Below are 10,654 nucleotides of genomic sequence, written 5' to 3' on the forward strand. Positions count from 1 at the left end.
GTGACTGATACTCACATCACATGGCTATCGTTCACACCTAATTAATACCTATTGTTAACAGGGGGTGGAGTGATACTGCCAATGGCAGTGCTGTAGGAGGTCCAGAGGACCTATACAATTTTTTTTCCTTTTGATTTTTTACCTGGATTACTGAGATGCATCAGGACATTACCCACAGACAGTTTAAGTTGTAAAAATTCAAAGAAAGTTGAGTTTACTTGTTGTTAGTAGTTTTGAAGTGTTATGAACAAAAATGATCTTTCCTGCTATAAATAGCTTTTTGAACATCCTTTAATTCTCACCAGATTGATGAGTTAAACCAGTATCTCCTGAGCACTAGTTGGTGAGCAGTTGGTGAGTTATTAAATATTCATAACTTTATACAGGCCCCGCTTCAGAAGATTGKAACTGCTGCCTTAGGGTTTAATTCATATTATCGTTCAACCTCCGGCAAAGAAGCATTGACATTGATTTTTTTTTTTTTTTAAATCCTCACCTGAGTTATTAAATCAGGGGAAATCCCCACTCAGGGTCCATATATTTGCTTTTTGCTGCACTGGCAGAAGAAGTGTCCATGCGTAGATTTTAGCGCTCTGCTCGTACAGTAAGCGGGCTTTTTGCGCTCATTCAGATGTGTGTCTGGGTGCGAGCTGAAGTTTGATCCATATAACATGATACCTCTCCTGGAGACCGCTCACTCTGAACAGTCTCATGAAGTTTAATGACCGTGAGTGCTTGAGCAGGTCTATTATGTTAAGGTCAAGGACTGTGTGCGGCAGTCCGACACGGGACGACGGGGACAGGAAGTGTCAGAAGAAGGAGGCTGACGGGTGGTGGAGGAGGAGCATCCTCCTCCTCCTCCACCTGTGCTGTTTGTCGCTCACACCTCCTGCCTTTTCATGGACAGTAATAACTCTGGTTGTGTGTCTGTGCTGGGTGTTCCAGTGTGTGTGTGTGTGTGAGTCCTCTGCACGGTCATCACACATTAGATCACAGAACTCACAGGAGGCTGTGGGACTGAAAGAGAGGTTTCTGACAGTTTGAAGTGGGCTTCTGTGGAAAAGCTGCAAACTGTTGATGTCTTACCTGTTGCAGATAGCTTTTTGGGCCTACTTTAACAGCAGCTTTGGCTCGTTTTAATCATCAGTCCTGTCAGAATTATCATAATTTCTTTAAAACGATATCATTCAAAGAACAGCAGGTGGTGTAATTTAGTCAAGCTTATAAAATATATTTACATGAAGTTATAATGCAAACTGTAAATTTCTATAATTTATTTTTCTTTTGCTTTTTTGTTACTTGCTTTGTCTTTGTGCTGTTTTTTTTCTCTCTCTTATCACCTTCTTAAAACTGTCCAAGTCAACTTTTAAAAGAATCCCCTTCTTCAGGGGTCACCACAAACTCGCTTGAAAGATTTGGCAATAATTTTAATCCAGATATTTTTCCTGATGTATCCTGGGCTGAGCTGCCCCAACATGTAAAAAAGAGGCAAAATAAGAGCTTTTTTTAATGACATTTCAGTGTACATTAGTAGCTCCTATCTGTTTAGCTAAACCTGCTGTTAAATTAAAATTTTTGGATTAAAAATTAAAACTACATCTGAAAGCCTTTGAAAATAAAATCTAGTTCTCAGACTTCTGTAGTATTTTGAAGTTCAGAGACATCAAACACAATCTGTTGCTTTTTACTACCTTACAAGATTTATCTGAATGTTATAATATATTTATAATATTCTGATGTATTTATACAAAGTTATAACATTATATCACAGAGTACTACAGAGTTGGCTAAGCATGAGGATTTTATATTTACCCCTCTGCTACCCCGGTCCTGGTTTTCTTTGTTTTTGCCCYGAAAAACTTTGGAATTTGTCCTTTTTGGATAAAAAAAACAAACCTCTATAATCTATAGGCAGCCTCCTTCTCCTAGGTTGGAAGCCAAGAGCTTCATTAGGTTGGGTATGTGGGGTCTGGTTGTGGGGGGTGGGTGGGGTGGGGTTCTGCTTTGATCTAAAAATACACACCATCATCGCCTCTGGAGGGGAGAAAAAGAAAAAGTTAAAAGTTTCCATGTCTTCATCAGAAAGAAGCTTTGGTATTTTTCTTTTCTTTCTTTCAAGGAGAGGCTCAGAATGTAAGAAGCTAAGATGTTTTARCTTCCTCAGTAAGGTTTGATTGTTTTTAGTTTGGAGCCATTAGATGCCCACAGCTTTACTTTTTTCTTGAGGTCTTTTTTCTCATCAGGAAGACAGAACTTGTATGTGTAAGATCATTTAGGTAAAGGAGTAGGGGTGTAAGAAAATATCGATACACTGAAATATCGCTATATTTCATTTCCCGATACTGTATCGATAATCTAAAGCCCTGTWTCGATTTTTTATTAAGGTTTAAAATGTCAACCTTCTTGCCAACCGTTCATTTTTATGATGTAGTTCAGCCTCTGACCACTAGTTGGCAGCAGTGAGCCAGCCATTTGGCTCCTCTACCTCTTGAGCGCCAGAGAGTAAGGGTAGCATTAGCATTGTAAGTAAACATTAGCTTTTCTTTTTTGTTTTTCAGTAAGAGGTTTTTATTTAATAGAATTTTTGGACAAAAAAATCGCAACATATTGCAATATGTTGCCTTGCTTACAGTATCGCAATATATCGGGACATATCKTATCGTGACCCCTCTTTTATGATATGTATCGTATCGCCAAATTCTTGCCAATATACAGCCCTATAAAGGAGACTCTCTCTGCTCCTGTCCGGGGGCTTCCTGTATGATCCTAATCATAACTCCCTCCTCTGTGTCTCCTCTCCTGCCCCTCTTCTCTCCTTCAGAGCATAGGYAAAGGCTCTCTGTGGTCCATAGATCCAGAGTACAGGCACAACCTGATCCAGGCACTAAAGAAGACGCCGTACCATCCGTACTCGCCCAGCCTGGCCGCCCCACCCACCTCCCCGCCCACCCTGCCACCGACGTTCCACCACAGGTAAGAAGCCTTTTTTTGTTTTTTTGTTTCGTCACCATCGTCGGACTGGTCGCATTGGAAACAGGCACATTTGTCCCACACCACGGAGGAGRWAAATACTTGWTTTAGAAAACTTTTAACTYGCGYGCGCTTTTATTTTGAAGGCGCAACACAGCATCATTTCACTGTGTGCCCCCCYGCCTCCCTCTGAGCCGCTCGGTTTGAGTGACAGGCAGCAGCGGGAGTCAGAAACTCTTTAGGATGAGGTCAAACTGTCCCATCAGGAATGGTCAGAATGTTGCTGTTTGTTGTTTACGTTCATTCATGGAAACTGAATCTTTTTCATTCAATCAGATTCAGATTCTCTTTGTTGTTATTCAACATAACATCAGAGATGCACTGTASAATGAAATTATGATGCCTATTAGCTCACACCACAAAAAATAGGCAGCTGGATAAACTATAAAAGAATATAAAAGTTAGACTAGCAGAATAAAATTGAGTGAAATATGTTAAACATAGAAAAAAAATCCAGATTAAGATGAGATGGTGTAATCCTTTTAATCCTGGGATGCTCACTCGTCCATATTTAACTGCTAATTTTGTCTAGAAGTTCACTACACTAGTCAAAATATTTTATCACATTTCAGCACAAYGTCACCAGCAGCAAAGAAGCTGCACAGCAGCAGGACTTTACTATGTTTTGCTTTGTTACACAACATTAGGGGAAACACCTGATCATGGCTTATCAACATGTATGACATTATATTAGATATTATGTGCAATMATGTTTTTACCAGGAGAATTATGGTAGTATAAAGAGCAGTGAGACATTTGAAGCAATGGAAGGTGGAGACACGGAGGAAGCGCAGCTGAGGTCTGAAATTAGTTTGAAGTATAGATTAGCCTGTTATTCCATTTTAAACAGAAATATTTTTTATCATGAGAAGAACTGGTTCATGGAGGAGAGAGGAGAGCCAGGTGTGGTGTGAGGTCACCTTTAAAAATCACATTAATTATAATAGATCCAGAAAGAACAGGCGAGGACTGATGTCAGGTTGATTATTATTATTATTATTATTATTATTATTATTATTATTATTATTATTATTATTATTATTATTATTATTATTATTATTATTATTATTATTATTATTTCCACAGTACTCATTTACTATAAGGGTTAGGTTATGCTGTAAACAGACTTAACAGTTATGAGATGTATACATTTGTAAATCAGTTGCTAAAAATATTTATTCTGTATGAAAAAAACCCTTTTTAGCTTCTTGCTGGTGTTCTCTGTTGTAAATATGTTGATGCCATGCAGGAACATCAGAGGCTTGAGGCAGGAAGTCAGAGTGAAGGAGAGGCAGGAGCAGACCATCAGGTAAGAGACAGGAACACAGAACAGATCTTTTCTTCTTCTCTTTGGCAATAATGTTYGTCAATGYTGCAATCAGGTGTTTTTTYTTCTTCTTTTCKTTCTAATATGWACTTCCTACTTTATGTGACTTTTAMAAWTTTTGACTAAATGTCTGCTGTGAGCTTTTACCGCTGTAACACTCTGTCCWACTGRCTAAACATTGCATTAGCATGAAAAATACAACTTCAAAACTTTTTAAAATACATTTCACTCCAAGTAGTCTTTTGCAATATAAGTATCRTGTACTGTACAGTGATATTGCGATGATGTTTTCTCAGTACACAGTATTGTACAGGCTTATTAAAGCCTTTTTGCAGGGTGGTTTACCCACAACACTATGTTTCCAAGAAGCATTTGAGAAAAGAAGAAAGTAAAAGATCAAATAGCATTTTGTGAATGTTTTGCAGAGTAGTTAATTTATGACTTACTGTAGTGCTGGGCAGTATACCGGTTCGTACCGAATACCGATTTTTGTTATGATATGAATTTTCTGAATACGACATACCGGTGCAGAACATTTCGTCGCGGCCGCCAGTGAACTGTTTCCCGGGGGACACTTTTCCTCGCTGCACCGCTATGTGCGTTAGCATGCTAATGTTATTGTTGAGCAGTTTGTTGTAGCGGCGGGTGGCGATTCCGCTGCTTATGTTGACTGACGTTAAAAAACATCCCGTTTTCGCCATCGCTGAATGTAGTAAACACCTCTTCAGTGACTTGCACAGTTAGACATAATATGCGACTTTAATATGGAGACGTGGAAACGCATGGAGACTTTAGCGTGCTTCTATTGTGAAAAGCCGGGGGGAGAAGTTTTGTAGTGGAATTTATTGACTGGTGTGCAAAGTGAGTTGTGCTGTTAATCTTTATTAAATAACATAAAACAATCGACCCGATAATAATCTTTTCTTAACCCTCCTCCTTCACGACCGGACCAAAATGCGTGACTAATGTCTCCAACCAGGAGGAGAAGACGTTTAGAGGAGGGAAACAGAGACACAGACAGACAGAGGTACAGTAAAAGAGAAAAGTTAATGAGCAGTGTTTGTACATTTTATTATCAGCTGACCTGTGATGAAAAAAAATACCGTGATATACCGTGAAACCGGTGTAAATGTTGAAAATACCGTGAAATAAAATTATGGTCATACCGCCCAGCTCTAACGTACTGTGTGTCTGCTCAGACTATTCACTGATCCTTCAGGTTTGCGATATTATTAAAATTAWTTAATTGTTTGAAGTTGACTGACAGCTCACTTTACATATTAACCGGTGAATCTTCAAATTTAAGAGCAAGTTTTGGGTGTTTTTCCTTTCATTTTKCAGTTATTTGTGAAAAGTACTTCAGTTTTACTTCTAGTAACCGTACTAAATAAAAGGGAAACAAGTAGCAGTAGTACGAGTGTTTATATGGTTAAAGTGAATCAAAGAAAACCAATCAAACGAGGACCTCGCCGCCAACATCCAATAATGAGCTAAAACCTGCGGCGTGCGTTCCTCTCCCTCTCCATCCTCTCTCCTGGCTGCAGGCGCTCGGGCTGACCTGCTCTGTCTGCTCCTCAAATCTTTTCCTGCACGCTGTTTTCATGCAACAACACTCCTGTCTTTCTACCCCCGAGGCGTAGCGCAGGTATCGCTCCATCAGCCTCCCCTCTTTTTTCTCTCTCTTTTACCCCCCTTCCTTCTGGATCTCCTCCGGCCTCCTCTTCTCTGTACTTCCCCGCTTTCTTTCTCTTGTCTCCTGCTTTATTGCCCCCACACACATCCACCTCCTACCCCACTCTGTTCTTCCTGAGGAATACATTACACCCCCCCCCCACACACACACACACACTTTGCTCCATACTCTTTATTTCTTCTTTAATTTTTCCCTCCCCTCTCGCTCCTTTCCACACTTTTCCCCCATTCTTTCTGTCACTTTATCATTCAATTAAATCCTCCTTTTGTCTACACTCACACACACTCACACACACTGCGCTCCACAGTACAACAGCATCCACCTGTGTTTTTTCCCTCCTCCTCCTCCTCTCTTTATGACCTCTCCTCCGCCCTCCATCATCCTCTCTGCTAACTTCTCAGTATCCTGCACTTCCATCTATCCCTGCGGACATGTCAGAGAGGTACCATTAGGGTTTCTCTCTCTCTCTCTCGTCTTCAGCTTCTTCTTCTACTCTCACTCCCTGTCCAAACACCCCCCTCCCCACCACCCAGCACCAGGAGCAGCAGCATCAGCAGCCCTTCGCCCCGCTCCCCTCCCCTGATCTGGGCAGGTTGGCTCGCACAGCCAGCCGCCTGTGTAAGACRGAATAATTGGTTCACCGTAAAATGTAAAAGTGTCATTTTGAACAATGAGGTATGGGGAAGTGGAACAAATTGGAGGCTGGATTCAGAACATGGGGGGGGGGGGGTCATTTGCATTGTGACACACACACACATATGAACGCTCTGGGAAATGTGAGCAAAGTGTGCATTTTTTTTTGGTCTGAGGGAAAGTAGAGGTCCCTGGCGATGCAGCACCTGCGCTTTCCTTGTGTGTGTGTTTGTGTGTTTGTGTTTGCACCGTAGTCGGTTCAGCTACAGCACACGRTTATTTGATCTGTAAAATGTCCTTCACGGGCTCCTGTAACTTGAGGAGACATCTTTCAGTGCCTGCTTGTTGTCTGAAAATTAGTTTCTAACTCCCAACAAATGGACGCTGCTGCGGCAGAAATCAATACTGAAGCAGGAAATAGAAAGTCAGAATGCTGATGTTTTTCTTTCGGCTGCTCCTTCCTGCCGGGGGTCGCCACGGCAAGCGAAAGAAAGCATGMCCGGTTTGGTGATAGTTTTACACCGGATGCCCTTTCTGAAGCAACCTCAAAATCCAAAACTTCATCTRCAGTCTGATATAAGGTGAAGCTTGAAATAAAGCTTCTCCCTGATTATCTTTTACTCAGAGTAAAAGAAAAGGTCAAAAAATATAACCAATTACCTGACTTGAAGCATATCAATCATTTGATCACAAGCTTCTGGTTGAGGATTGTTCATACAATCACACTGTATTAACCTTTGCACTTTTAGATCGTTCAGTGTTGCAGCTGTCCTTCCTCTCAACASTAAAGCATCGTTAGCTGTCACCTGTCTTGTAGTTGCTACAGCGCGTAGCAAAGTGGTTTGTTTTGTGAAAATGCAGCAAATTCTCACAGTCACTAAAATCTTGTTTATGGTAAGAAGAAGCAGCGTTAAGACCTGATGTACTCACAAATCACTGACGATTGTCCATCGATCCGCCCCATCATCTTCCCCTCATTCTAGTGTCACATTTCAGGGGCATCACCTTGAGCACCTTCCAGCTTTTCTGGGAGGATTCCAAGGCATTTCCAGGCCAGACAGGAGACATACCTGTAGTCTCTCCAGCAAGTTCAGAGTCTTCTCTGGGATCTCCTCCCAGTTGATCTAGGGAGGCATCTAGGAGGTATTTAGAGGGCATCTAGGAGGCATCTTTACCAGATGCCAGAACCACCTCAACTGGTTCCTCTTGATGTGTCTCTACTCTGAGTCTCTCCTGGTTAACTGAAACTTCTCCCTACGTATCTCTTAAGCCCCTTCTCCATTGTCAAGTCACTCRTCTCCTAAAAAAGGTTTACACTATGGATGCATGTTATCGATTAATGAATTAATCTAAAGTCGATTGATCTTATCGATCGACTAACAATTAATTGATAAGCGGCCATTTTCCTAAAAACCTGACATTTCTCTTTCTATAACATGAAGGGCTAATTTTTTACACACTGAATAAAAAAATACAGTATTATTTTAACAATTCATTGTGCCAGCTGTGTGAGTAACTGATTGAATGAACAGAGAAGTGTGGATTTCTCTCACGTTATTAAACTTGGACATATTTATAAAATATAACAAAACAAGAATCTGTTAAGTTGCTAGTTGGGAAAAAATGAAAGAATAAAATAAGAAAACACTTAGTCCACCCTGAAGATGAAAAACTATAATTTAAACACAGGGTAATATTAAAGATTAACTCAAAAACAAACTAGGAACATAATAAAATATCCCTGAAAGACGTGAGATACAAATGAGTACTGGCAGGTTTGTTTATATTCCCTCTACTTCTATCTTAGCTGGGCTGCACGGAGTGATCTGACGTCAGTGTTGGGAAATCTTCCCTATTTTCAGATCATAAGATCATGGTCACTGACTATCGCCAATAGACGATCCAATCGGCTGATAAGACATGCGCAGTTACGTTAAAAAAAAAGAATATAAAAACAAGCAGGTTATTATAAGCGATGGTTTCTTTTTTTTCTAAAGCCACTTGTAAATTCCGTGAGTCGCAGGTTGCACTTTAATTGGGCTTATCTTTTAACGTGACTTGCTTATTTTGTGCTCGTCTTTCTTTCCGAATGACGTTCCTGAGACACCCCGCGCCAAGAAACCCCCCTCCTGCTTTAGCATATATCACTGCATGGGATTTCTCTACCGGTGGAGTCCAATGGGGATAAAAAAATGTTAGACTAGTCACTTGACGTTGTTTATCCACAAACTGGTCCAGGGTTAAGCTCAAAAGTTTTTATCAGCCAGATTTTACCGTGAAAATCGTCTGTTTTATCCCCTTTTATGAGGTTTTGGCCGTTTCACTCGGTTTGACTATCTTTATAAATCGCTGCTTCCTGGGAACGAGTTGCTTTTTTTCTCTCTCTCTCTCTTTTTTTAAGCGAAGCAAACACAGCCTCTGAGCGCTTTCAGCACAAACAAACACTCCCACAAACTTCAGACCAAGTATGTGTTCTTATGTGGAGGGGGGTGAAAAGTTGACAAAGTCGACACACTTCAAACACACACACTCACCAGAGSCCAGAGTGACAGGGAAAAGCAGGGGTGAGGGAGTGCGCTCCGGTCCGTTTCTGAACTGTTTAGAGTTATTTATTCAAATGTATGATTGTCATGGATTATTCGTTTTGTAACTAAACGTAATAWAGCACCATTTGGGTCACTTGTGGTGCACCAAAGCAAGAAGATGATGAGAAGAGAGACGCAGCACTGTATATTAATTATTTTATTCCCTCATTTGCACAGATCACAATGATGATTAAAGCAGTTTAATTTACAGAGAAGGGCGCATTTAAAAATTATTTTACATCCCTGGCACGGCATTTAATTAATTAATAAAGATCGCCCTTTAAAAAAATCGCATTCCAGCCCTTCAAACGCCGATAGAGGATTGAATCAAAAATCACACCATCCCTAGTTACTGTTCATTAGATTGGTTTACTGGTCGGGTTATGTCACACAGATTAGATTAAGTTCAAGTTAATATTTGTAGCGACTGTAAAAAATTTTTGTTGTTCTTTCACACGGAGTTAAAYTCAACAAGAGTAAGTTAACGTTAGCCACATTTAGCTTACCGTTCTCTGTCGTCATACTGCTTGATGGTCTGGTACAGCTTTCGGTACATTTCCTTCAAGTTTGATGAAGTCCATTATTATTGTTGTGTCGCAAATAAAACTAAATAAGACTCACGCGTTTGCGGTCCCGTCCACATTGAGATGGCTTCCTGCTCATTCAGGGCCGGAGTAGAGTAGCAGCGCCCTCTGCTGGATGAAGGCAAAACTACACTGAAATAAGGTTTAAACTGATGTTTTCAATAAATCAAATGAAAGAAATTTTAATCTAATAAACCATTATTTGACGATTAATCATAAGTCGATTAATTGTTAGTGTCTCTAGTTTACACCTCTCTCTAGAAAGAGTTTTCAAGTTCTACCATGGCTCAGTCAATCCACRGGCAGCAGTCTGTTGACGTCAAATCACAGTACTCTGTTTTACCCACTTGGAACTGGAAATGGAGCCTCATTTGGCCAACGCTGAATCAATGAGGACTGCTTAAAAGCATGGATGTGGAGAAGGTTTAACGGAGAATCCAGCAACCCTGCAAGGAAAACTCATTTCACCTGTCTGTATTCGCAGTCTTGCTCGTTCAGTCACTASCYAAAGTTCGWGGTCATAGTTGAGGGCAGGAACGTAGACCGACCGGTAAACAGGGGGCTTCACCTTACAGCTCAGCTTCCTTTTTACCACAACTGGTACAGTCCTCAATACTGCAGAAGCTGCACTGATTTGTCTGGCAATCCCACGCTCCATTCTTCCCTCACTCGTGAACAAAACACCAAGACCCAACACCGAGAGAGCAATCCACACTTACTCACAGACAAAAGGAAAAAAAAATTGTATAGGTCTTCTGGACGGGTTCTTCTTTAATGAAACGTTTCGTCTCTCTTCCAAGAG

General features: G+C 40.8%; 1 protein-coding gene across 2 annotated transcripts in view; it reads left to right on the top strand.

Moving 5' to 3' along the window:
• The window catches only part of ches1 (checkpoint suppressor 1), a 109,016-nt gene that overhangs the window by 76,353 nt on the left and 22,009 nt on the right, over positions 1-10,654 (top strand). The window contains exons 3-4 of one of the 2 annotated variants that reach the window (XM_014020917.1): positions 2,822-2,973; positions 4,280-4,339. In XM_014020917.1, the coding sequence (XP_013876371.1) occupies positions 2,822-2,973; positions 4,280-4,339 (212 nt within the window). The remainder of the gene's footprint in view (positions 1-2,821; positions 2,974-4,279; positions 4,340-10,654) is intronic. The other variant, XM_014020918.1, reaches the window with a different exon arrangement.

This window comes from Austrofundulus limnaeus, unplaced genomic scaffold (assembly GCF_001266775.1).
Source record: "Austrofundulus limnaeus strain Quisiro unplaced genomic scaffold, Austrofundulus_limnaeus-1.0 Scaffold272, whole genome shotgun sequence".
Taxonomy (NCBI): Eukaryota; Metazoa; Chordata; class Actinopteri; order Cyprinodontiformes; family Rivulidae; genus Austrofundulus; species Austrofundulus limnaeus.